We start from the raw sequence: 27516 nt of genomic DNA, 5'->3' as shown, positions 1-27516 counted from the left end.
GAGTCCAGAACCATGGGACACATCCTAGTGATAGGGGTATATCGCTGGAGTTTAGGACAGAGATGAGGAGGAATTTCTTCACCCAGTGAGTGGTGAACCTGTGGAATTCTCTACCACAGAAGACAGTAGAGGCCAATTCATTAAATATATTCAACAAGGAGTTAGATATATTTCTTAAGGCTAAAGGGATCAAGGGATATGGGGAGAAGGCAGGGACCGGGTACTGAATTTGGATGATCAGCCATGATCTCATTGAATGGCGGAGCAGGCTCGAGGGGCCGAATGGCCTACTCCTGCTCCTATCTCCTATGTTTCTATGTTTGGCCAGTGTCAGGCTGCAGCCCAGCACTTGCCCTAACCGTCTCAAAGCTCGGCGCCCGGGTGCTCTGTATACGACTTGGTGACCACCCCCAAACACAAGGGGATGAGGAGGATGAAGGAAAGGATTGGGGCGGGGGGAGGAGAACGGAGCCGGAAAGCCACTTACTTGTTCTGGAAGTCGGGAATGCTGAACAGCACCTGCATGGCTGAGTTCAGGTAGCAGCTGTTGCCCAGGTTCTGCATGCCGGTGTACTCGGGTCCGTAGAGGGGCTTGAGCTGGACGCCGGACTCCTGGATGGTCTCCCACTCCCCGATCCGCTGGGTCATGTCGATCTCCAGCTCGGTCATGGTCTTATCGGTCTGCGCAGGAGAGAGAGAAGGAGAAGAGAGAAGGGGAGAAGAAGAGAGGGAGCGGTCAGTAAGCAACCCATCTCTGGACCGAAACATCGAGTCTCTCTCCCAACAACATCGGCTGATTTAAACACTCAATACATCGAGCGGCAGCCGTGGCTCAGTTAGCAGCACACTCGCCTCCGAGTCAGGAGGTTCGAGCACAAAAAGAAATCTAGTCCGACACTCCAGTGCAGTACTGAGGGAGGTGCCGCCCCGTCGGAGGGGCAGTACTGAGGGAGCGCCGCCCCGTCGGAGGGGGCCGTACTGAGGGAGCGCTGCTCTGTCGGAGGGGCAGTACTGAGGGAGTGCTGCACTGTCAGAGGGGCAGTACTGAGGGAGCGCTGCACTGTCGGAGGGGGCAGCACTGAGGGAGAGCTGCACTGTCGGAGGGGCAGTACTGAGGGAGCGCCGCACTGTCGGAGGGGCAGTACTGAGGGAGCGCTGCACTGTCGGAGGGGCAGTACTGAGGGAGCGCCGCACTGTCGGAGGGGGGCAGTACTGAGGGAGCGCTGCACTGTCGGAGGGGCAGTACTGAGGGAGCGCTGCACTGTCGGAGGGGCAGTACTGAGGGAGCGCCGCACTGTCGGAGGGGCAGTACTGAGGGTGCGCTGCACTGTCAGAGGGGCAGTACTGAGGGAGCGCTGCACTGTCGGAGGGGCAGTACTGAGGGGAGCGCCGCACTGTCAGAGGGGCAGTTACTGAGGGTAGCGCCGCCCCGTCGGAGGGGCAGTACTGAGGGAGCGCTGCACTGTCGGAGGGGGCAGTACTGAGGGAGGTGCCGCCCCGTCGGAGGGGCAGTACTGAGGGAGCGCCGCACTGTCGGAGGGGCGGGTACTGAGGCCGCCCCGTCAGAGGGGCAGTACTGAGGGAGCGCCGCCCCGTCGGAGGGGCAGTACTGAGGGAGCGCCGCCCCGTCGGAGGGGCAGTACTGAGGGAGCGCCGCACTGTCGGAGGGGCAGTACTGAGGGAGCGCCGCACTGTCGGAGGGGCAGTACTGAGGGTGCGCTGCACTGTCAGAGGGGCAGTACTGAGGGAGCGCCGCCCCGTCGGAGGGGCAGTACTGAGGGAGCGCCGCACTGTCGGAGGGGCAGTACTGAGGGAGCGCCGCACTGTCGGAGGGGGCAGTACTGAGGGAGCGCTGCACTGTCGGAGGGGCAGTACCGAGGGAGTGCTGCACTGTCGGAGGGGCAGTACGAGGGAGCGCTGGCACTCTCAGAGGGGCGAGATACTGAGGGAGCGCCGCACTCTCAGAGGGGCAGTACTGAGGGAGCGCCGCACTCTCAGAGGGGCAGTACTGAGGGAGCGCCGCACTGTCGGAGGGGGCAGTACCGAGGGAGCGCCGCACTGTCGGAGGGGCAGTACTGAGGGAGTGCCGCACTGTCGGAGGGGCAGTACTGAGGGAGCGCCGCACTGTCGGAGGGGGCAGTACTGAGGGGAGCGCCGCACTGTCGGAGGGGCAGTACTGAGGGAGCGCCGCACTGTCGGAGGGGCAGTACTGAGGGAGCGCCGCACTGTCGGAGGGGCAGTATTGAGGGGAGCGCCGCACTGTCGGAGGGGCAGTAACTGAGGGAGCGCCGCACTGTCGGAGGAGCAGTACTGAGGGAGCGCCGCACTGTCGGAGGGGCAGTACTGAGGGAGCGCCGCACTGTCGGAGGGGCAGTATTGAGGGAGCGCCGCACTGTCGGGAGGGGCAGTACTGAGGGAGCGCCGCACTGTCGGAGGAGCAAGTACTGAGGGAGCGCCGCACTGTCGGAGGGGCAGTACTGAGGGAGCGCCGCACTGTCGGAGGGGCAGTACTGAGGGAGCGCCGCACTGTCGGAGGGGCAGTACTGAGGGGAGCGCTGCACTGTCGGAGGGGCAGTACTGAGGGAGCGCCGCACTGTGGGGAGGGGCAGTACTGAGGGAGTGCTGCACTGTCGGAGGGGCAGTACTGAGGGAGCGCCGCACTGTCGGAGGGGCAGTACTGAGGGAGCGCTGCACTGTCGGAGGGGCAGTACTGAGGGAGCGCCGCACTGTCGGAGGGGCAGTACTGAGGGAGCGCTGCACTGTCGGAGGGGCAGTACTGAGGGAGCGCCGCACTGTCGGAGGGGCAGTACTGAGGGAGCGCCGCACTGTCGGAGGGGCAGTACTGAGGGAGCGCTGCACTGTCGGAGGGGCAGTACTGAGGTAGCGCTGCACTGTCGGAGGGGCAGTACTGAGGGAGCGCCGCACTGTCGGAGGGGCAGTACTGAGGGAGTGCTGCAATGTCGGAGGGGCAGTACTGAGGGAGCGCTGCACTGTCGGAGGGGCAGTACTGAGGGAGCGCCGCACTGTCGGAGGGGCAGTACTGAGGGAGCGCCGCACTGTCGGAGGGGCAGTACTGAGGGAGTGCTGCAATGTCGGAGGGGCAGTACTGAGGGAGCGCTGCACTGTCGGAGGGGCAGTACTGAGGGAGCGCCGCACTGTCGGAGGGGCAGTACTGAGGGAGCGCCGCACTGTCGGAGGGGCAGTACTGAGGGAGTGCTGCAATGTCGGAGGGGCAGTACTGAGGGGAGCGCTGCACTGTCGGAGGGGCAGTACTGAGGGAGCGCCGCACTGTCGGAGGGGCAGTACTGAGGGAGCGCCGCACTGTCGGAGGGGCAGTACTGAGGGAGTGCTGCAATGTCGGAGGGGCTGTCTTTCGGATGAGACGTTAAACCGAGGCACCGTCTGCTCTCTCAGGTGGACGTAAAAGAACCCATGGGCACTATTTTGAAGAGGAGCAGGGGCGTTCTCCCTGTCGTCCTGGCCACTATTTATCCCTCACTCAGCATCATTAAAACAGATTATCACGTTGCGGTTTCTGGGAACTTGCTGTGCGCTAATTGGCTGCCGCGTTTTCCTACATTACAACAGTGACGACACTTCAAAAAGAGCTTCATGGGCTGTGAAGTGCTTTGAGACCTCCGTTGGTCATGAAAGGCGCTATATAAATTCTTTTCAATATCGACTGATCTGAACACCCGATATATTGAGCTTCTCTCCCAATACAGTGTAAGAAATAGGAGCAGGAGTCGGCCATGTGGCCCCTCGAGCCTGTTGAATAAGATCATGGCTGATCTTTGAACACAACTCCACTTTCCTGCCCTATCCTCAGATCACTTGATTCCCCTAGAGTTCAAAAATCAATCTACCTCAGCCGATATACTCAACGATTCAGCCTCTACAGCCCTCTGGGGAAGAGAATTCCAAAGATTCCCAACCCTCCGAGTGAAGAAATTCCCCTCTCAGTCTTAAATGTCCTACCCGTTATCCTGACACTCTGCCCCCTAGTTCTGGACTCTCCAACTAGGGGAAACAACCTCTCAGCATAGTGTGTGCAGTTTTGGTCGCCTTATCTGAGGAAGGATGTTCTTGCTATGGAAGGAGTTCAGCGAAGATTCACCAGGCTGATACCTGGGATGGCAGGAATGACGTATGAGGAGAGATTGGGTCGATTGGGCTTATACTCGCTGGAGTTTAGAAGAATGAGAGGGGATCTCATTGAAACTTATAAAATTCTAACAGGACTAGACAGGCTAGATGCAGGAAGGATGTTCCCGATGGTCGGGGAGTCCAGAACCAGGGGTCACAGTCTAAGGATAAGGGGTAAGCCATTTAGGACAGAGATGAGGAGGAATTTCTTCACCAGAGAGTGGTGAACCTGTGGAATTCTCTACCACAGAAGGCGGTGGAGGCCAATTCATTAAATATATTCAAGAAGGAGTTGGATATATTTCTTAAGGCTAAAGGGATCAAGGGATATGGGGAGAAGGCAGGGACAGGGTACTGAGTTTGGATGATCAGCCATGATCTCATTAAATGGCGGAGCAGGCTCGAGGGGCCGAATGGCCTACTCCTGCTCCGATCTTCTATGTTTCTGTCAATCCCCTTCAGAATCTTGTACGTTTCAATGAGATCGCCTCTCATTCTTCTAAACTCCATAGAGTATCGGCCCATTCTACACAATCTCTCCTCACAGGACAGCCCTCTCATCCCAGGAATCAATCTAGTGAAACCGTCGTTGCACTGCCTCCAAGGCAAGTATATCCTTCCTCAGATAAGGAGACCAAAACTGTGCACAGTACTCCAGGTGTGGTCTCACCAAGGCCCTTAGCAGTTGTAGCGAGACTTCCTTACTCTTATACTCCAGCCCTTTGCAATAAAACCGACACATCGAGTCTCTCCCTCCCTCTGCTGGGTTTGGTTTGAGGACAGGATGAGGCCACCGTTTCCTGTGGCGGTGGTAGAACAAACACCCACCTTCTGCATCTTCATCATGTCGATTCCAAAGTGAGAGAGGTGCTCAGCCAGGTTCGGGTCCAACACCATGTCATCCTCGTCATATGAATATACATCTGTCGAAGCAAGGACAGAGGAAGGTCAGCAAGTGGGGGGGAGGGAGGGAGGGGGACGGAGGGAGGCCGAGGGGGCGGGGCGGGGGGGAGGAGGGAGAGAGGTAGAGGCGCGGGAGGCTGGGGGGGGGAGGGAGGGAGGCCGAGGGGGGAGGCCGAGGGAGCAGCGAGGCCGAGGGAGCGGGGGGGGGGGGGAAAGAGAGGCAGGCCAGAGGAAGGCTGGAGGGGGGGGGGGGGGAGCGGGACAGGGACAGGCCGGGGGGGGGGGGGGGGGTGGGGGGAGGAAGGCCGAGGGGGGGGGGGGGAGGGGGAAAGAGAGAGAGAGAGAGAGAGAAAGGCCGAGGGGGGGGGGGGAAGGAAGGCCGAGGGGGGGGGGAAAGAGAGAGAGAGAGAGAAAGGCCGGGGGGGGGGGGGAGGAAGGCCGAGGAGGGGGGGGGAGAGGAAGGCCGGGGGGGGGGGGGGGAGACGACAGGGACAGGCCGAGGGGGAGGGGAAGAGGAAGGGGGGAGAGACAGGCCGGAGGGGGGGGGGGGGGGGAGAGGGGGGGGGAGAAGAAAGAGAGAGAGGAGGCCGTGGGGGGGGGGGGGGGGGGGCGGAGAGGAAGGCCGGGGTGGGGGCCGGGGGGGGGGGGAGAGAGCCTGAGGTCTACCTGAAGGCCCACCTGAAGGCCCTTACCCACTTTGTGGTAAAGGGGCCTTTAGGGACAAGTGACCATAATATGATTGAATTTTACATTAAGTTTGAGAGTGATGTCGTCCAATCTGAAACTAAGGTCTTCACTCTAAACAGAGGAAACTACAAGTGTCTGAGGACAAGTTGGCCATGGTAGATTGGGAGACTACACTAAAAAGGTATGAAGGTGGACATACAATGGCTAACATTCAAGGAAATAATGCATAATTTGCAACAAACATATATTCCACTAGGGCATAAAAACCCAAAAGGAAATAAATTAAAGCTAGTATCAAGTCAAAGGAGGAAGCTTATAAAGTTGCCAGAAAAAAAGCGGTCAGCCTGAGGATTGGATCTTTTTAGAAATCAGCAAAGGGGGACCAAGAAATTGATGAAGAAAGGGAAAATGGGAATATGAGCACAAACTAGCAAAAAATATAAAAACGGATTGTAAAAGTTTCTATAGGTATGTGAAAAGGAAAAGACTGCCGAAGGTAAATGTAGGTCCTTTACAGTCAGAGACGGGAGAATTTATAATGGGGAATGAGGAAATGGCAGAGAAATTAAATAAATACTTTGTTTCTGTCTTCACGGAGGAAGACACAAAAAACCTCCCAGAAATACGAGAAAACCAAGGGTGTGACGAGAATGAGGAACCTAAAGAAATTAGTAAAAAATCAGTGCTAGCAAAATTAATGGGACTAAAAGTCGATGAATCCCAAGGACCGGATGACCTACATCCTAGGGTTTTGAAAGAGGTGGCGATTGGGATAGTGGACGCATTGCTTGTCATCTTCCAAAGTTCTATAGATTCTGGAACGGTTCCTGCAGATTGGAAGATAGCAAATGTAAGCCCGCTATTTAAGAAAGGAGGGAGAGAGAAAACTGGGAACTACAGACCTGTTAGCCTCACATCAGTAGTTGGGAAAATGCTGGGATCTATTATAAAGGATGTAGTAACTGGGCACTTAGAAACTAATAGTACGATTGGGCAGAGTCAACATGGATTTATGAAAGGGAAATCCTGTTTGACAAACCTATTGGAGTTCTTTGAGGATGTAACTAGTGGAGTAGACAAAGGGGAACCAGTAGATGTGGTGTATTTGGATTTTCAGAAGGCCTTCGATAAGGTCCCACACAAGAGGTTGGTGAACAAAATTAGGACACATGGAATTGGAGGTAATATACTAGCATGGATTGAGAATTGGATAACAGGCAGAAAACAAAGAGTCGGGATAAACAGGTCTTTTTCAGGATGGCAGGCTGTGACTAGTGGGGTACCGCAAGGATCGGAGCTTGGGCCGCAGCTATTCACCATCTATATCAATGATTTGGATGAGGGGACTAAATGTAACATTTCCAAATTTGCTGACACAAAGCTAGGTGTCAGTGTCAGTTGTGAAGAGGCTTCAAGGGGATCTCGACAGGCTCAGTGAGTGGGCGAGAACATGGCAGATGGAATATAATGTGGATAAATGTGAAGTTATCCACTTTGGTAGAAAAAACAGAAAGGCAGAGTATTTCCTAAATGCTGAAAGATTGGAGAATGCAGATGCTCAAAGGGACCTGGGTGTCCCTGTACATGAGTCACTGAAAGTGAATGTGCAGGTGCAGCAAGCCATTAGGAAGGCAAATGGTATGCTGGCCTTCATTAAAAGAGGATTTGAGTGCAGGAGTAAAGAGGTCTTACTCCAATTATATAGGGCCTTGGTGAGACCACACCTGGAGTACTGTGTACAATTTGGGTCTCCTTACCCAAGGAAAGATATACTTGCCATAGAGGGAGTGCAACGAAGGTACTCGAGATTGAATCCTGGGATGGTGGGACTGTCGTATCAGAAGAGATTGAGTAAACTAGGCCTGTATTCTCTTGAATTCAGAAGAATGAGAGGGGATCTCATTGAAGCATACAACATTATTACAGGGCTTGATAGGGTGGATGCTGGGAGAATGTTTCCCTTGACTGGGGAGTCTAGAACCAGGGGCCACAGCCTCAGGATAAAGGGTCGGCCATTCAGGACTGAGATGAGAAGAAATTTCTTCACAGAGAGGGTGGTGAATCTTTGGAATTCTCTACCCCAGAGGGCTGTGGAGGCTCAATCATTGGGTATATTCAAGACAGAAGTCGATAGATTTCTGACTAGTAAGGGCATCGAGGGATATGGCGCTAGGGCCGGTGAATGGAGTTGAGGCAGAAGATCAGCCATGATCTCATTGAATGGCGGAGCAGGCTCGAAGGGCCGAATCCTGCTCCTTTTTCTTATGTTCTTAACACGCTCTCACTAGCCCAGTGATGAAGAAACGGCAAAGTTATCTTGGGAGCTGGTGCAATTGCATCATGTAGACCGAACACACTGCAGCCACAGTGCGCCGGTGGCCCAGGGAGGGGGTGTGGGGGATGTACATGGAGTCCAGTGGCAGGGTGCCGCTCTTGGCTGCACCACCTCAGGAACAGGAAAAGGCCAGTTGGGGCACGCGACGGGGCCAAGGTCAGGGCGGTTTCAAACCTCGAGGCATTGGCAAGGCAAGGGGGGGGGGTTAACGAGTCGGCTAGGGGGCGTTTCCTCTTTTCCATTGCCCGTAAAGGCACACCGTTCAGCTATCGAGCCGTTCGGGCAGCCTCCGCACTGCATTCGAGGGCACTGTCCTACAAGGGGTACTCACCGGCTCCGTCCGGGGTAATGGTGCCCAGCTTCACTGCCAGCGGGTAGCCGCACTGCTTGTAGTGCTCCAGCGCGTGGTTGTTGCCGCCGCTGCGATCGAAGTACCGCCGCCCGCACAGGATGGAGCCGTCAGTCAAGTTCAGCCAGAGATTCTCCTTCATGTCACAACGGGAACACTTCCACCCACTGAGACAGAGCAAGAGAGAGACAGTTCAGAGAGAGCAGCCAGGCCGGAGGAGCGGGCGAGGGGGCCGGAGGAGCGGGCCGGAGATGCGGGCGAGTGGGGGACGGGCCGGAGGAGCGGGCGAGGGGGCCGGAGGAGCGGGCGAGGGGGCCGGAGGAGCGGGCGAGGGGGCCGGAGGAGCGGGCGAGGGGGCCGGAGGAGCGGGCCGGAGATGCGGGCGAGTGGGGGACGGGCCGGAGGAGCGGGCGAGGGGCCGGAGGAGCGGACGAGGGGGCCGGAGGAGCGGACGAGGGGGCCGGAGGAGCGGGCGAGGGGGCCGGAGGAGCGGGCGAGGGGGCCGGAGGAGCGGGCGAGGGGGCCGGAGGAGCGGGGGACGGGCCGGAGGAGCGGGCGAGGGGCCGGAGGAGCGGGCGAGGGGGCCGGAGGAGCGGGCGAACGGGCCGGAGGCGCGGGCGAGCGACAGAGTCCCCTCCCTCTCCCATTCTTCCTTCCACACTCACCAGGGTGGGATGCGGACATTGTTGCCCATCTGCTTCAACCCCAGGGCGTGTTTGGACACCTGGCGGACTTCCCCATCCCAGGCCTGAATCTCCTGCTTCTTGGAGGCGGAGTCAGCTGCTAACATGGCATCGATCGACGCAGTCACCTGCAATCACAGACACGGGTTACTGGAGGGGGAACAGACAGTGACAACAGGGGAACCCACAGCATCGCGAGCAAGGCCGACCGTTCGAGACGCTAGACCTCTTAAGCTGCACTGTCGGAGGGGCAGTACTGAGGGAGTGCTGCACTGTCGGAGGTGCAGTACTGAGGGAGCGGCGTACTGTCGGAGGTGCAGTACTGAGGGAGCGCCGCACTGTCGGAGGGACAGTACTGAGGGAGTGCCACACTGTCGGAGGGGCAGTACTGAGGGAGTGTCGCACTGTCGAAGGGGCAGTACTGAGGGAGCGCTGCACTGTCGGAGGGGCAGGAATAAGGGAGCGCCGCACTGACGGAGGGGCAGTACTGAGCGAGCGCCGCAGTACTGAGGGAGTGCTGCACTGTCGGAGGGGCAGTACTGAGGGAGCGCTGCACTGTCGGAGGGGCAGTACTGAGGGAGCGCCGCACTGTCGGAGGGACAGTACTGAGGGTGCTCCGCACTGAGGGGCAGTACTGAGGAAGCGCTGCACTGTCGGAGGGGTAGTACTGAGGAAGCGCCGCACCATCGGAGGGGCAGTACTGAGAGAGCGCTGCACTGTCGAGGAGAGCTCGCTGCTGCCGCTGCTTATGAAGTGGGGGTGCATTGTCAGGGTAATGTAGAGAGAGCTCTGTATTGTACCAGCCCGGGAGCGCTCAATGCTGACACTGGGTATAAAGTGGGGGTACACCGTCAGGGTAATGTAGAGGGAGCTCTGTATTGTACCTGCCGTGGGAGTGCTCGATGCTGACACTGGGTATGAAGTGGGGGTACACTGTCAGGGTAATGTCGAGGGAGCTCTGTATTGTACCTGTCCCGGGAGTGCTCGATGCTGACACTGGGTATGAAGTGGAGGTACACTGTCACCGCCGAGTGTGATTCGGGTGCAGTTTGAAGGTATACGATGCTGACACTGGGTATGAAGTGGGGGTACACTGTCAGGGTAATGCACAGGGAGCTCTGTATTGTACCTGTCCAGGGGGTGCTCAATGCTGACACTGGGTATGAAGTGGAGGTACACTGTCACCGCCGAGTGTGATTCGGGTGCAGTTTGAAGGTATACGATGCTGCCACTGGGTATGAAGTGGAGGTACACTGTCAGGGTAATGCACAGGGAGCTCTGTATTGTACCTGCCCTGGGAGTGCTCGATGCTGCCACTGGGTATGAAGTGGAGGTACACTGTCAGGGTAATGCACAGGGAGCTCTGTATTGTACCTGTCCAGGGGGTGCTCAATGCTGACACTGGGTATGAAGTGGAGATATACTGTCACCGCCGAGTGTGATTCGGGTGCAGTTTGAAGGTATACGTACTCTGTCCCGTACAGCAGCCGGCATCAGGCCGAGCGCGTCTCTGGGAATGACGGCGTTCTCCGGTAAGATCACAACCTTCAACTCCTCATCGTACTCGAACTTCTCAACATCGACGTCGAACCCCCCTTCCACACCTGGACAGGCACAGCAAGGGGATGAAGCACACACTCAGCCCCCAGCCAGCATTTTATAATGAAAGGTAAAAGCTGCCTCCCCATCCCATCTGCCCCTTCCTCCTCCCTTCCTCCCCACCTCTGGCGCTCTCTGCTCTCTCCTCTCTCTCTCCCACCCCCGCTTTCTCTCTCCCTCCCTCCCATCCTCTCCGTCACGTTTTATCCACTTCAATAGGAAAAACAGAAAGGCAGAGTATTATTTAAATGGTGATAGATTGGGAAATGCTGATGTACAAAAGGGAGCTGAGTGTCCTTGTACACCAGTCACTTAAGATAAGCATGCAGGTGCAGCAAGCAGTTAGGAAGGCAATTGGTATGTTGGCCTTCATTGCAAGAGGATTCGAGTACAGGAGCAAGGATGTCTTGCTGCAGTTGTACAGGGCCTTGGTGAGACCACACCTTGAGTATTGTGTGCAGTTTTGGTCGCCTTATCTGAGGAAGGATGTTCTTGCCATGGAAGGAGTTCAGCGAAGATTCACCAGGCTGATACCTGGGATGGCAGGAATGACGTATGAGGAGAGATTGGGTCGATTGGGCTTATACTCGCTGGAGTTTAGAAGAATGAGAGGGGATCTCATTGAAACTTATAAAATTCTGACAGGACTGGACAGACTAGATGCAGGAAGGCTGTCCCTGATGGTCGGGGAGTCCAGAACCAGGGGTCACAGTCTAAGGATAAGGGGTAAGCCATTTAGGTCAGAGGTGAGGAAGAATTTCTTCACCCAGAGAGTGGTGAACCTGTGGAATTCTCTACCACAGAAGGCAGTAGAGGCCAATTCATTAAATATATTGAAGAAGGTTAGCACTGTTGCCTCACAGCGCCAGGGACCCAGGTTCGAATCCGGCCTCGGGCGACTGTCTGTGTGGAGTTTGCACATTCTCCCTGTGTTTGCGTGGGTTTCCTCCGGGTGCTCCGGTTTCCTCCCACAGTCCAAAGATGTGCGGGTTAGGTTGATTGGCTATGATAAATTGACCCTTAGTGTTAAGGGGATTAAATACGTGGGGTTACGGGGATAGGGTGGGATATGTGTTGGTGTAGGGGTTACGGGGATCGGGTGGGATATGTGTCGGTGCAGGCTCGATGGGCCAAAATGGCCTCTATCTGCACTGTGGGGTTTCTGTGATTTCTGTGATTCTGTGAAGGAGTAGGATATATTTCTTAAGGCTAAAGGGATCAAGTGATATGGGGAGAAAGCAGGGACAGGGTACTGAATTTGGATGATCAGCCATGATCACATTCAATGGCGGAGCAGGCTCGAGGGGCCGAATGGCCGACTCCTGCTCCTATCTTCTATGTTTCTATGATTCCCTCTTCTCTTCCCTCGGTGCTTCCTCCTCTTCCCATCCCCTGTTGCTCTCTCCCCCTCCACACCGTCACTCCCCGCTCGCTTGATCCACCCTGCCGAGGACCGCTCCCTCCCGCTCAGACTCAGCCTTGCAGAGGTTGTTTCTCCGTCGCCCTCTCCCCGGGGAGATACGCGCTGCCCCATCTCCACTCCGAAATCGCTGCAGCTGAGGATTTCTCATTGTCCCCACCCCCCCCACCCCGTCCTTACCGATGGCGAGTCGAGTGGGCTTCTTCTTTGGTGGGTCCCCTGCACCGCTGCTGCCATCGTCCACTTTCTGAAACACAGGAAGAGGCGGATATCAAACCAGCACTGAGCTGGCAGCCAGACCAAGAGGGGAGGAGGGGTGGGGGGGTAAAGAGGGAACCAGGCTGGGGGTGCGGGGGGGTATCTTCCGATTCACGTCTGTAAATGGAGGAGAAATGGAGACCGGTCGGGGAGCGTCCGTCAATGGAGACCGGTCGGGGAGCGTCCGTCAATGGAGACCGGTCGGGGAGCGTCCGTCAATGGAGACCGGTCGGGGAGCGTCCGTCAATGGAGACCGGTCGGGGAGCGTCCGTCAATGGAGACCGGTCGGGGAGCGTCCGTCAATGGAGACCGGTCGGGGAGCGTCCGTCAATGGAGACCGGTCGGGGAGCGTCCGTCAATGGAGACCGGTCGGGGAGTGTCCGTCAATGGAGACCGGTCGGGGAGCGTCCGTCAATGGAGACCGGTCGGGCAGCGTCCGCCCATGGAGACCGGTCGGGGAGCGTCCGTCAATGGAGACCGGTCGGGGAGCGTCCGTCAATGGAGACCGGTCGGGGAGCGACTGCCAATGGAGACCGGTCGGGGAGCGTCCGTCAATGGAGACCGGTCGGGGAGCGTCCGTCAATGGAGACCGGTCGGGGAGCGTCCGTCAATGGAGACCGGTCGGGGAGCGTCCGTCAATGGAGACCGGTCGGGGAGCGTCTGCCAATGGAGACCGGTCGGGGAGCGTCTGCCAATGGAGACCGGTCGGGGAGCGTCCGCCAATGGAGACCGGTCGGGGAGCGTCCGTCAAAGGAGACTGGTCGGGGAGCGTCCGCCAATGGAGACCGGTCGGGGAGCGTCCGTCAATGGAGAACGGTCGGGGAGCGTCCGCCAATGGAGACCGGTCGGGGAGCGACCGCCAATGGAGACCGGTCGGGGAGCGTCTGCCAATGGAGACCGGTCGGGGAGCGTCCGCCAATGGAGACCGGTCGGGGAGCGTCCGCCAATGGAGACCGGTCGGGGAGCGTCCGCCAATGGAGACCGGTCGGGGAGCGACAGCCAATGGAGACCGGTCGGGGAGCGTCCGCCAATGGAGACCGGTCGGGGAGCGTCCGCCAATGGAGACCGGTCGGGGAGCGTCCGTCAATGGAGACCGGTCGGGGAGCGTCCGCCAATGGAGACCGGTCGGGGAGCGTCCGCCAATGGAGACCGGTCGGGGAGCGTCCGCCAATGGAGACCGGTCGGGGAGCGTCCGCCAATGGAGACCGGTCGGGGAGCGTCCGCCAATGGAGACCGGTCGGGGAGCGTCCGCCAATGGAGACCGGTCGGGGAGCGTCCGCCAATGGAGACCGGTCGGGGAGCGTCCGCCAATGGAGACCGGTCGGGGAGCGTCCGCCAATGGAGACCGGTCGGGGAGCGTCCGCCAATGGAGACCGGTCGGGGAGCGTCTGCCAATGGAGACCGGTCGGGGAGCGTCCGCCAATGGAGACCGGTCGGGGAGCGTCCGTCAATGGAGACCGGTCGGGGAGCGTCCGCCAATGGAGACCGGTCGGGGAGCGTCTGCCAATGGAGACCGGTCGGGGAGCGTCCGCCAATGGAGACCGGTCGGGGAGCGTCTGCCAATGGAGACCGGTCGGGGAGCGTCCGTCAATGGAGACCGGTCGGGGAGCGTCTGCCAATGGAGACCGGTCGGGGAGCGTCTGCCAATGGAGACCAGTCGGGGAGCGTCTGCCAATGGAGACCGGTCGGGGAGCGTCTGCCAATGGCAGGTGCGCGGTTAACCCTGGCCCACTCACCGGCCGGCGTGTCCTCCTCAGGTGCAGGTATGCGCGCTGTCCCGTTTTCTGGTAGTGTTTCTGCACGAACTGCTTGCCGAATCCCAGGAAGGTGTTCATGCAGATGTACAGGCCGCCCTCGGACTCCTGGAGCATGTGGAGAGAGGCAGCGCGTCAGTCTGAGACGAGGCCCGACCCTGGGGGCTGGGAGGCTCAGTTCCCCCGCATTTAATAAGACAAAGTCAGCATGGTTTTATGAAGGGGAAGTCATGTTTGACAAATTTGCTGGAGTTCTTTGAGGAAGTAACATATAGGGTGGATAAAGGGGAACCAGTGGACGTAGTGTATTTAGACTTCCAAAAGGCATTTGACAAGGTGCCACACAAAAGATTATTGCTTAAGATAAAAAATCACGGGATTGGGGGTAATATTCTGGCATGGATAGAGGATTGGCTATCTAACAGAAGGCAGAGAGTTGGGATAAATGGTTCATTCTCAGACTGGCAATCAGTAACCAGTGGTGTTCCGCAGGGGTCAGTGCTGGGTCCCCAACTCTTTACAATCTATATTAACGATTTGGAGGAGGGGACCGAGTGTAACACGTCAAAGTTTGCAGATGATACTAAGATGGGAGGGAAAGTAGTGAGTGAGGAGGACATAAAAAACCTGCAAGGGGACATAGACAGGCCAAGTAAGTGGGCAGAGATTTGGCAGATGGAATACAATACTGGAAAGTGTGAGGTTATGCACTTTGGCAGGAAAAATCGTAGAGCAAGTTATTATCTTAATGGCAAGAAACTTGAAAGTACTGAAGTACAAAGGGATCTGGGGGTCCTGGTGCACGAAACTCAAAAGGTTAGTATGCAGGTGCAGCAAGTGATTAAGAAGGCCAATGGAATGTTGGCTTTCATTGCTAGGGGGATAGAATATAAAAATAGGGAGGTATTGCTTCAGTTGTACAAGGTATTGGTGAGACCGCACCTGGAATACTGCATACAGTTTTGGTGTCCATACTTAAGAAAGGACATACTTGCTCTCGAGTCAGTACAAAGAAGGTTCACTCGATTAATCCCGGGGATGAGGGGATGGACATATGAGGAGAGGTTGAGTAGATTGGGACTCTACTCATTGGAGTTCAGAAGAATGAGAGGCGATCTTATTGAAACATATAAGATTATGAAGGGGTTGGATCGGGTGGATGTTCCAGATGGGTGAAACTAGAACTAGGGGGCATAGTCTTAGAATAAGGGGCTGCTCTTTCAAAACTGAGATGAGGAGGAACTACTTCACTCAGAGGGTGGTAGGTCCATGGAATATGCTGCCCCAAAAAGCTGTCGAAGCTACATCATTACATAAATTTAAAACAGAAATAGACAGTTTCCTAGTAGAAAAGGGAATTAAGGGTTACGGGGAGCAGGCAGGAATTTGGACATGAGTCTAGGTTCGGATAGGTCATGGCCCTGTGGGTAGCGGAGCGGGCCCAGGGGCCGTGTAGCCTGATCCTGCTCCTGTTTTCGTGTGTCTAATGCTGTTAGATTCAGGAGATAGTCCTGTCATAGTGGATTGGCGGTTAGGATCAGATCAGCCATGATCTTATTGAATGGCGGAGCAGGCTCGATGGGCCGATTGGCCTACTCCTGCTCCTATTTCTTATGTTCTTATGTTCTTATCAGAATCCCAGACAGAGAGACACCCCCCAGTACCCAACCACACATCTGTACCCCACCCCAGTCCCTCACATCCGCCCCCACCCCAGTCCCTCACATCCGCCCCCATCCCAGTCCCTCACATCCGCCCCCATCCCAGTCCCTCACATCCGCCCCCACCCCAGTCCCTCACATCCGCCCCCACCCCAGTCCCTCACATCCACCCCCACCCCAGTCCCTCACATCCGCCCCCATCCCAGTCCCTCACATCCGCCCCCACCCCAGTCCCTCACATCCGCCCCCATCCCAGTCCCTCACATCCGCCCCCACCCCAGTCCCTCACATCCGCCCCCACCCCAGTCCCTCACATCCGCCCCCATTCCAGTCCCTCACATCCGCCCCCATCCCAGTCCCTCACATCCGCCCCCATCCCAGTCCCTCGCATCCGCCCCCACCCCAGTCCCTCACATCCGCTCCACCACCACTCCTCCTTTCCTGAAGAATGGGGCTTAGTTTGCAACCTTCCAATCCCATGGGACCGTTCCTGAAGTCAGGGAATTTTGGAAGGTGACAACCAATGCATGCACTATCTCTGCAGCCCACCTCGTTTAGACCCCAAGGATGTCAGCCATCAGGTGCAGGGGATTTGTCAGTCTTCAGTCCCATTCATTTCTCCAGTACTATTTCTTTACTGCTATTAATTACTTCTATTTCCTCACTATAAGTCAGTGCGCCCCCACCCCCACAGCATCCCCCCCAGTCCCCGCTCAGTGTCTTCAACCCCCGCCCAGAGAACCCCCTCGACCCTCAGTGACCCCCCTCGACCCTCAGTGACCCCCGCGACCCCCCCACCCAGTGACCCCCCTCGACCCTCAGTGACCCCCCTCGACCCCCAGTGACCCCCCCGCCCAGTGACCCCCCTCGACCAGTGACCCCGCTCGACCCTGTGACCCCCGCCCAGTGACCCCCCTCGACCCTCAGTGACGCCCCGCCCAGTGACCCCACTCGACCCTCGGTGACCTCCCTCGACATCAGTGGCCCCCCTCGACCCTCGGTGACCCCCCCCTCGACCCCCAGTGACCCCCCTGCCCAGTGACCCCCCTCGACCAGTGACCCCGCTCGACCCTGTGACCCCCGCCCAGTGACCCCCCTCGACCCTCAGTGACGCCCCGCCCAGTGACCTCCCTCGACATCAGTGGCCCCCCTCGACCCTCAGTGACCCCCCCCTCGACCAGTAAACCCCCTCGACCCCCAGTGACCCACCCGCCCAGTGACCCCCCTCGACCAGTGACCCCGCTCGACCCTGTGACCCCCGCCCAGTGACCCCCCTCGACCCTCGGTGACCTCCCTCGACATCAGTGGCCCCCCTCGACCCTCAGTGACCCCCCCTCGACCAGTAAACCCCCTCGACCCCCCCGCCCAGTGACCCCCCTCGACCAGTGACCCCGCTCGACCCTGTGACCCCCCTCGACCCTCAGTGACGCCCCGCCCAGTGACCCCCCTCGACCCTCAGTGACGCCCCGCCCAGTGACCCCCCTCGACCCTCGGTGACCTCCCTCGACATCAGTGACCCCCCGCCGGCTCACTGTCCCCCCCCTCTCCCCGACCGCCCCTCTCAATCTCCCCTCCCTACAGGTTACCTGTACAAAATTGAGGCCAAGCTAAAGGCAATATTAGGAAGGGTGATTAAACGTTTAAAAGGTAGAGTCATAGAGTTATACAGCACAGAAAGAGGCCCTTCGGCCCATCGTGTCCACGCCAGCCATCAGGCCCTGTCTAATCTAATCCCATTTCCCAGCACTAGGTCCGTAGCCTTGTATGCTATGGCGTTTCAAGTGCTCATCTAAATGCTTCTTGAATGTTGAGGGTTCCTGCCTCGACCACCCTTTCAGGCAGTGAGTTCCAGATTCCAACCACCCTCTGGGTGAAAAGGTTTTCCTCAAATCCCCTCTCAGCCTCCTGCCCCTTACCTTGAAGAATCTATGCCCCCTGGTTAAAGAGATGGATTTTTAGGAGGGAGAGGGAGTGAATTCCAGAGTACGGGCCTTATCCACATTATACTGCCTTTGCCATGCACCTGCCCAATCACCCAACCTGTCCAAATCATTCGGCCAATTGTACCAGTGCCGAGGTGTTGAACATCTGGGGGAGGGAGGAGGTAAGATAAGGTCTTTCGGGAGCAAAGGCTGGCCCCGATATTATCTAATCGGACGACCAACATTCAGGTCAAGTCATCCCGAGGCCACGGGCAGAGTGGTCCATCAATGCCGCAGGATACCCTGGGCGACTGATTGGGCAGCCAGCTCATCGATGGAACCTGTGGGGGGGGGTGGCGGCAAGCTGCCCACTTGGCTCCACACAGCCCCAAACGGGCAGGGGATCCTAACCGGCCCCGCAGGCCAGAGCTCCCCGTGTAGCGTCTAATCTGCTTATCTTCAACACCCACAGATCCTGCACGCAGTTGTGCGTCTCGAAACCAACCACTGGGGTTTGGTGAAGGGAAAGGGGTGTGGCACCCTGAGAGAGTGAGTCCCCCACGACACACTGACTCTCCCTGTGTGGGGAGTGTGCGTCTCCATCTCAGACACACTCTCCCAGTGTGGGGTGTGTCCATGTGTGGGAAGAGGGCAGGCCGGGCCTCGGTTTAATGTCTCATCCGAAAGACGGCACCTCTGACAGTGCAGCACTCTCTCAGTACAGGGTTGGAGTGACAGCCTGGATTTTTCTGATCAAGTCTCCGGAGTGGGACTTAAACCACCTGACTCAGGCGAGCGTGGTTCTGACTGAGCCACGGCTGACACGATCAGACAGACTCTGCCTGCGTGGGGTGTGTCCGTGTGTGGGGAGAGATTGTGTCTCCATATCAGACAGACTCTCCCCAGTGTGGGGTTCGGTAGGTGTGCTGTGTCCCTGTGTGGGGCGAGCGTGTGTCTCCATATCAGACAGACTCTCCCCTGATGAGCTCTACCTCTCTCCCTCACTATGACCCCTGCAGACAGAGGTGAGCTCTACCTCTCTCCCTCACTGTGACCCCTACAAGCAGAGGTGTGCTCTACCTCTCTCCCTCACTGGGACCCTACAGAGGTGAGCTCTACCCCTCTCCCTCACTGGGACCCTGCAGACAGAGGTGAGCTCTACCTCTCTCCCTCACTGGGACCCCTACAGACAGAGGTGAGCTCTACCACTCTCCCTCACTGTGACCCTACAGACAGAGGTGAGCTCTACCTCTCTCCCTCACTGGGACCCTACAGAGGTGAGCTCTACCCCTCTCCCTCATTGGGACCCCTGCAGACAGAGGTGAGCTCTACCTCTCTCCCTCACTGGGACCCCTGCAGACAGAGGCGAGCTCTACCTCTCTCCCTCATTGGGACCCCTGCAGACAGAGATGAGCTCTACCTCTCTCACTCACTGGGACCCCTACAGACAGAGGTGAGCTCTACCACTCTCCCTCACTGTGACCCTACAGACAGAGGTGAGCTCTACCTCTCTCCCTCACTGGGACCCTACAGAGGTGAGCTCTACCCCTCTCCCTCATTGGGACCCCTGCAGACAGAGGTGAGCTCTACCTCTCTCCCTCACTGGGACCCCTGCAGACAGAGGCGAGCTCTACCTCTCTCCCTCATTGGGACCCCTGCAGACAGAGGTGAGCTCTACCTCTCTCCCTCACTGGGACCCCTGCAGACAGAGGCGAGCTCTACCTCTCTCCCTCATTGGGACCCCTGCAGACAGAGGTGAGCTCTACCTCTCTCACTCACTGGGACCCCTGCAGACAGAGGCGAGCTCTACCTCTCTCCCTCACTGTGACCCTACAGACAGAGGTGAGCTCTACCCCTCTCCCTCACTGGGACCCCTGCAGACAGAGGCGAGCTCTACCTCTCTCTCTGACACACACACACTCTGTCTCTCTTTACACTGAGCCTGTGGACCTCCTCGTGGGTCTGCTCCTGGGCCTGGCTAAGAAAGCCATCAATTGGTCCAGGCAGCGGGCGGTCGAGGGGGTTGTTCAGCCCGATTGCCTGCCTCTCTTCCGCGGGCATGTTCGCGCCCAGGTAGCCCTGGAGATGGAGCACGCGGTGTCCGCCGACACGCTCGAGTACTTCCGCGACCGGTGGGCGCTGCGGGGACTGGAGTGCGTTATCAACCCGGACAACCAAATTTTAATTTGATTTGTTAAGTTTCATTTAGAATTTTAGTTAATTTAGTCAAATTTGTTAACATACTGATCAAAAGAGTACACTGAGCCTATGGTGGAGCTGCCCGGGGAGTTTCCCTTTAATTGTGGTCAGTGTGTGTTGGGGTGGGGTGGGGTGGGGGTGGGGCCAGACTCCCAGAGCCCGCGCGCGCCAACAACAACGATCGGACAATCACCTCGTAGAGTGAGGACACAGAGCGAGAGAGAGCCAGCTCGATTCACCGCTCAACTCAACTCGGGAGAGGGCGCGAGCGAGGGCGGGAGCGAGTCTGCCCGTGTTGATTTGATTTGAGTGAAGAGGCATGGAATGAAATAAAAAAGCATGGCAAGATCCCCACACACAGCAACTTTTACTCTGAAAGATGCCAGAAAGGATTCAGTTGAGAAAAAAGTCCCATTTATTTCTGATTGTGAAAAAAAGAAATTATAATATAATATAGTATCTATATATACTTTGCCTTTTGACAAAAGTCTTGTCTTGTCTTGGATTGGATTTGATTTGAAAATTAGAGCACAGCAGGATCCCACAGTAGCCCATCAGATGTTAGACAATCCATTCGGCAGTCCTGAGTCAAATGGCCATTTTTTAAAATTTCGTGACTTTTTCCTTTTTTGCAGATTTGACAAGAAAGGCACAGGAAGATCCCACAGCAACCTCTGTTGCCAGACCGTGCGCAAGGCAGTCCCCAGTGAGTGACATCAGCAGGTTTTAAAAGTTGCTTATTTTGTCTTTTTTCCAGACTTGACATTTAAGGCACAGCAATATCCCACACCAGCTTTTGCCCTGATGGACGCCACAAACACTCCCGAATAAAACCCAGTTGAGAAAAAAAATCCCTTCCTTTCTGAAGAAAATAAAGATATATAAGACTTTGTCTTTTGACAAAAGTCTTGTCTTTGAAAATAAGAGCACAGCAAGATCCCACAGCCGCCTGTCATGTCCGCTAGCCCACACCAGGCAGTTCCAGGTGAAATGGCCATCTTTTACAGTTCTTGACTTCTTTTTTGCAGACACGACAGGAAAGGAAAGCACAGTAAGATTTTGCGGCCTACACCGACAGGCTTTCTATTTCTGCATCAAAAGCAAAATACTGCGGACGGACAGAAGGATGGATGCTGCATTCAAGAGAGAAAATGCTGGAAACACTCAACAGGTCTAACAGCATCTGTGGAGAGCGAGAGAGAGAGAGAGAGAGCGCGAGAGAGAGAGCGCGAGAGAGAGAGAGCGAGAGAGAGAGACACACACACACACACACACACACACACACACACAGAGTTAACGTGTCATGCCGATGATCTTGCATCAGATTCTGTCATGGTTCTGATGAAAGGTTACCCAGCTGAAAGGTTAACTCTGTTCCTCCCCCTCTCTCTCTCTACAGATGCTGCCTGATCTGCTGAGTATTTCCAGCATTTACTCTTTATATTTCTAATAATCTGCACGGTCAGACTGTCCACAAAGACATTTTCAGTATCTCACTGACTGCCTGCCTGTCCTGAAGTGAAGTGAAAATAAATAAAGTGCAAAAAACTCCCTCTCTCACACTCCCTCTCCCGTGTGGGGTTCGGTAGGTGTGCTGTGTCCCTGTGTGGGCCGAGATTGTGTCTCCATATCAGACAGGCTCTCCCCTGTGTGGGGTTCGGTAGGTGTGCGGTGTCCCTGTGTGTGAGAGAGATTGGGTCTCCATATCAGACAGACTCTCCCTTGTGTGGGGTTCGGTAGGTGTGCTGTGTCCCTGTGTGTGGGGCGAGATTGTGTCTCCATATCAGACAGACTCTCCCGTGTGGGGTTCGGTAGGTGTGCTGTGTCCCTGTGTGGGGGGGGGGGGGGGGGCGGGGAGATTGCGTCTTCATATCAGACAGACTCTCGCCTATGTGGGGTTCGGTAGGTGTGCTGTGTCCCTGTGTTCGGGGGGGGGGGGGCGGGGAGATTGTGTCTCCATATCAGACAGACTCTCCCCTGTGTGGGGTTCGGTAGGTGTGCTGTGTCCCTGTGTGTGGGCCGAGATTGTGTCTCCATATCAGACAGACTCTCCCCTGTGTGGGGTTCGGTAGGTGTGCTGTGTCCCTGTGTGTGGGCCGAGATTGTGTCTCCATATCAGACAGACTCTCCCGTGTGGGGTTCGGTAGGTGTGCGGTGTTCCTGTGTGTGGGCCGAGATTGTGTCTCCATATCAGACAGACTCTCCCCTGTGTGGGGGTTCGGTAGGTGTGCTGTGTCCCTGTGGGTGGGGAGAGATTGTGTCCATATCAGACAGACTCCCCCGTGTGGGGTTCGGTAGGTGTGCTGTGTCCCTGTGTGTGGGGCGAGATTGTGTCTCATCAGACAGACTCTCCAGTGTGGGGTTCGGTAGGTGTGCTGTGTCCCTGTGGGTGGGGAGAGGTTGTGTCCATATCAGACAGACTCTCCCCTGTGTGGGGTTCGGTAGGTGTGCTGTGTCCCTGTGGGTGGGGAGAGATTGTGTCTCCATATCAGACAGACTCTCCCCTGTGTGGGGTTCGGTAGGTGTGCTGTGTCCCTGTGTGTGGGTGGGGAGAGATTGTGTCCATATCAGACAGACTCTCCCCCGTGTGGGGTTCGGTAGGTGTGCTGTGTCCCTGTGTGTGGGGCGAGATTGTGTCCATATCAGACAGACTCCCCCGTGTGGGGTTCGGTAGGTGTGCTGTGTCCCTGTGTGTGGAGCGAGATTGTGTCTTTTTTTATTCATTGATGGGATGTGGGCGTCGCTGGTTGGCTAGGCCTACATTTAGTGCCCATCCCTAATTGCCCTTGAGAAGATGGTGGTGAGCCGCCGCCTTGAACCGCTGCAGTCCATATGGTGTAGGTACACCCACAATGCTGTTAGGAAGGGAGTTCCAGGATTTTGGCCCAGCGACAGTGAAGGAACGGCGATACAGGTCCAAGTCAGGATGGTGTGTGGCTTGGAGGGGAACTTGTAGGTGGTGATGTTCCCATGCGTCTGCTGCCCTTGTCCTTCTAAGTGGTAGAGGTTGTGGGTTTGGAAGGTGCTGTTGAAGGAGCTTTGGCGAGTTGCTGCAGTGCATCTTGTAGATGGTACACACTGCAGCCACAGTGCGACGGTGGTGGAGGGAGTGAATGTTGAAGGTGCTGGATGGAGTGCCAATCAAGCGGGCTGCTTTATCCTGAATGGTGTCGAGCTGCTTGAGTGTTGTTGGAGCTGCACTCACCCAGGCAAGTGGAGAGTATTCCATCACACTCCTGACTTGTGCCTTGTAGATGGTGGAAAGGCTTTGAGGAGTCAGGAGGTGAGACACTCGCCACAGAATTCCCAGCCTCTGGCCTGCTCTTGTAGCCACAGTATTTATATGGCTGGTCCAGTTCAGTTTCTGATCAATGGTAACCCCCATATCAGACAGACTCTCCAGTGTGGGGTTCGGTAGGTGTGCTGTGTCCCTGTGTGTGGGGAGATTGTGTCTCCATATCAGACAGACTCTCCCCTGTGTGGGGTTCGGTAGGTGTGCTGTGTCCCTGTGTGTGGGGAGATTGTGTCTCCATATCAGACAGACTCTCCCCTGTGTGGGGTTCGGTAGGTGTGCTGTGTCCCTGTGTGTGGGGAGATTGTGTCTCCATATCAGACAGGCTCTCCCCTGTGTGGGGTTCGGTAGGTGTGCTGTGTCCCTGTGTGTGGGGGAGATTGTGTCTCCATATCAGACAGACTCTCCCCTGTGTGGGGTTCGGTAGGTGTGCTGTGTCCCTGTGTGTGGGCCGAGATTGTGTCTCCATATCAGACAGACTCTCCCCTGTGTGGGGTTCGGTAGGTGTGCTGTGTCCCTGTGTGTGGGGAGATTGTGTCTCCATATCAGACAGACTCCCCCGTGTGGGGTTCGGTAGGTGTGCTGTGTCCCTGTGTGTGGGGGAGATTGTGTCTCCATATCAGACAGACTCTCCCCTGTGTGGGGTTCGGTAGGTGTGCTGTGTCCCTGTGTGTGGGGAGATTGTGTCTCCATATCAGACAGACTCTCCCCCGTGTGGGGTTCGGTAGGTGTGCTGTGTCCCTGTGTGTGGGGGAGATTGTGTCTCCATATCAGACAGACTCTCCCCTGTGTGGGGTTCGGTAGGTGTGCTGTGTCCCTGTGTGTGGGGGAGATTGTGTCTCCATATCAGACAGACTCTCCCGTGTGAGGTTCGGTAGGTGTGCTGTGTCCCTGTGTGTGGGGAGATTGTGTCTCCATATCAGACAGACTCTCCCCTGTGTGGGGTTCGGTAGGTGTGCTGTGTCCCTGTGTGTGAGAGAGATTGTGTCTCCATATCAGACAGACTCTCCCCTGTGTGGGGTTCGGTAGGTGTGCTGTGTCCCTGTGTGTGGGGAGATTGTGTCTCCATATCACAGACTCTCCCCTGTGTGGGGTTCGGTAGGTGTGCTGTGTCCCTGTGTGTGGGGGAGATTGTGTCTCCATATCAGACAGACTCTCCCCTGTGTGGGGTTCGGTAGGTGTGCTGTGTCCCTGTGTGTGGGGAGATTGTGTCTCCATATCAGACAGACTCTCCCCCGTGTGGGGTTCGGTAGGTGTGCTGTGTCCCTGTGTGTGGGGAGATTGTGTCTCCATATCAGACAGACTCTCCCCCGTGTGGGGTTCGGTAGGTGTGCTGTGTCCCTGTGTGTGGGGGAGATTGTGTCTCCATATCAGACAGACTCTCCCCCGTGTGGGGTTCGGTAGGTGTGCTGTGTCCCTGTGTGTGGGGGAGATTGTGTCTCCATATCAGACAGACTCTCCCGTGTGTGGGGTTCGGTAGGTGTGCTGTGTCCCTGTGTGTGGGGGAGATTGTGTCTCCATATCAGACAGACTCTCCCCTGTGTGGGGCGTTTCCCTGGGTCGGAGCAGGTGCGTTTCCATATCAAAAGAATAAAGACTTGCATTTATGTAAATCCTTTCACGACCACTGGATGTCTCAAAGCGCTTTATAGCCAAATTAAGTACTTTTGAAGTGTCGTCACAATGAGATAATGACCAGATAATCTGTGGGGGGGGGGGCGATGTTAATTGAGGAATAAACATTGGCCAGGAATCCTGGGTGAGCTCCCCCTGTTCTTTGAAAATGGGATCTTTTACATCCACCCACGAAGGGGCAGGCAGGGTTCTCGGTTTAACATAGAAGATAGGAGCAGGAGTAGCCCATTCGGCCCCTCGAGCCTGCTCCGCCATTCAATGAGATCTTAGCTGATCATCCAAATTCAGTACCCTGTCCCTGCCTTCTCTCCATATCTCTTTAGCCTTAATAAATATATCCAACTCCTTCTTGAACATATTTAATGAATTGGTCTCCACTGCCTTCTGTGGTAGAGAATTCCACAGGTTCACCACTCTCTGGGTAAAGAAAGTCCTCCTCATCTCTGTCCTAAATGGCCGACCCCTTATCTTTAGACTGACCCCTGGTTCTGGACTCCCCGACCATCAGGAACATCCTTCCTGTATCTAGTCTGTCTACTCCTGTTAGAATTTTATAAGTTTCAATGAAAGCCCCTCTCATTCTTCTAAACTCCAGCGACTATAAGGCCAATCGACCCAATCTCTCCTCATACGTCATTCCTGCCATCCCAGGTATCAGTCTGGTGAATCTTCGCTGCATTCTCTCCATGGCAAGAACATCCTTCCTCAGATAAGGCGACCAAAACTGCACACAATACTCAAGGTGTGGTCTCACCAAGGCCCTGTACAACTGCAGCAAGACATCCTTGTTCTTGTACCCGAATCCTCTCGCTACGAAGGCCAACATACCATTTGCCTTCTTAACCGCTTGCTGCACCTGCATGCTTACCTTCAGCGACTGGTGCACAAGGACACCCAGGTCTCGTTGCACTTCCCCTTCTCCCAATCTATTGCCGTTCAGATAATAATCTGCCTTCCTGTTTTTGCCACCAAATTGGATAACCTTGCATTTATCCACATTATATTACATCTGTCATGCATCTGCCCAATCACCCAACCTGTCCAAATCATCCTGGAGTTTCTCAGCATCCTCCTCACAGCACACACACCCACCCAGCTTTGTGTCGTCTGCAAACTTGGAGATATTACATCTAGTTCCCTCGTCCAGATCATTAATATATATTGTCAATAGCTGGGGTCCAAGGACCGATCCCTGCGGTACCCCACTAGTCACTGCCTGCCACTCGGAAAAAGACCCGTTTATTCCAACTCTTTGCTTTCTGTCTGCCAACCAGTTCTCTATCCAAAGAGATTCCCTCTCATTCTTCTAAACTCCAGTGAGTACAAGCCCAATCGACCCAATCTCTCCTCATCCGTCATTCCTGCATCTAGTCTGTCTGGCGTCTCATCCGAAAGGAGACCCCTCCAGCAGTGCGGCGCTCCCTCAGCACTGCCCGCCCTGGGGTGTCAGCCTGGATTGCTGTGCTCAAGTCTCCAGCGTTGGTGCCCACTGGCTGACCAGACAGAGACTCTCCCCTGCCTGGGGTGTGTCCCTATGGGGAGGAAAGAAAGAGTCCAAATACAAGATGTTGCTGTTGTTTTCATGCTTTCCATCTCAGACGCACAGAGGGAAGAGCCTGGGATGTGCAGACCACTAAACAGGTGAACATTAACACATTTATAAACCTGCTGCGATTGCTGCACTTCCCTTGCCTTCATTTGCCCCAGCCAGGCCCAGCAGTGATTCTGCAGTAAACTCAGCAAACCAGGCTATGCAGCAGCAGCAGCAGGGCGCGCTGCCCGCTGGGAGATGTAGTTCCCGCAGGCCCCACTCCCAACGCCCAGCCAGCGCCTGCTCAGGGCGAGGAAACTACAACCCCCAGCGGGCACCGCGCGGCCAGCGGCCATTTTAGAAAAGGGGGGAGCTCCCGCGTTGTCCGCCGGGAGCTGTAGTCCGCGGCCGCCCGTCCCACCATGACGGTCAACGCGGCCAACTGGGGTCAAAGACTACAAGTCCCAGCGGGCGCCTCGCCCAACCGCATCCCAATCGGGCCCTCTCTCGCCAGCCCAGGCCGCAATCAATGGCCGTTTAACGTCGCCCTCCGTCTGTCGCTCGCACAAGCCCCGCACTCACCGGGCTGTCGAAAGAAAAAGCGCACTCGTCCTTGTGGACGCGGTCGCCGCTGCGGGGCACCCGAATGCTAGACAGCACCGATAGCAGCAGGTCGCTGAACTCCGCCATGATGAACCAGCGAGAGGAAAAAAAGAAGCAGCGCTGGAAGAGGAGGAGTCAGCAAGGCTCCACCAATCAGCGGTGCGGTCCCCGCCCCCATTGTGAGCTGGAGCGACGTCCCGCTCCACCAATCAGCGGTGCGTTCCCCGCCCCCATTGTGAGCTGGAGCGACGTCCCGCTCCACCAATCAGCTGTGCGTTCCCCGCCCATTGTGAGTTGGAGTGACGTCCCGCTCCACCAATCAGCGGTGCGTTCCCCGCCCATTGTGAGTTGGAGTGACGTCCCGTTCCACCAATCAGCGGTGCGTTCCCCGCCCATTGTGAGTTGGAGTAACAACAGAAAATGCTGGAAAAACTCAGCAAGTCAGGCAACATCCGTGGAGAGAAATTTGAGTTGACGTTTCGGGTTTGACCCTTCTTCAAAACTGGAGAGAAAAGGAACTAGATCGAAGGCAGGGCTGC

At 56.4% G+C, this 27516-nt stretch overlaps 2 protein-coding genes across 2 annotated transcripts in view; one reads left to right on the top strand and one right to left on the bottom strand.

Annotated features, from left to right (window-relative positions):
* The window catches only part of cdca3 (cell division cycle associated 3), a 79743-nt gene that overhangs the window by 26591 nt on the left and 25636 nt on the right, over window positions 1-27516 (top strand). The gene's annotated exons all lie outside the window — the stretch shown is intronic.
* Window positions 467-27104, bottom strand: LOC147091227 (ubiquitin carboxyl-terminal hydrolase 5-like). Its single transcript, XM_085976689.1, has 8 exons — window positions 26957-27104; window positions 14117-14242; window positions 12303-12369; window positions 10574-10707; window positions 9086-9231; window positions 8403-8587; window positions 4975-5069; window positions 467-681 (listed from the first exon to the last, which is right to left on the bottom strand). Exons 1-8 carry the CDS (start codon window positions 27062-27064, stop codon window positions 484-486), a joined length of 1059 nt encoding a protein of 352 aa, XP_085832815.1. The 5' UTR covers window positions 27065-27104; the 3' UTR covers window positions 467-483.

The sequence above is a fragment of the Somniosus microcephalus genome, unplaced genomic scaffold (genome assembly GCF_052327205.1).
Source record: "Somniosus microcephalus isolate GS21.2 unplaced genomic scaffold, FLI_Smic_1.0 unresolved_chr3, whole genome shotgun sequence".
In the NCBI taxonomy this organism is placed as follows: domain Eukaryota; kingdom Metazoa; phylum Chordata; class Chondrichthyes; order Squaliformes; family Somniosidae; genus Somniosus; species Somniosus microcephalus.
This window is presented reverse-complemented; position numbering and strand designations above follow the sequence as displayed.

Excerpts from the sequence above, each read along its gene's own strand:
- LOC147091227 (XM_085976689.1), bottom strand. The coding sequence starts at position 27,064 with ATGGCGGAGTTCAGCGACCTGCTGCTATCGGTGCTGTCTAGCATTCGG. Across the intron at positions 14,243-26,956 it reads CTTTTTCTTTCGACAGCCCG|GAGTCCGAGGGCGGCCTGTA; the intron begins GTGAGTGCGGGG and ends CACATGCTCCAG. Across the intron at positions 10,708-12,302 it reads GCCCACTCGACTCGCCATCG|GTGTGGAAGGGGGGTTCGAC; the intron begins GTAAGGACGGGG and ends GTGCCTGTCCAG.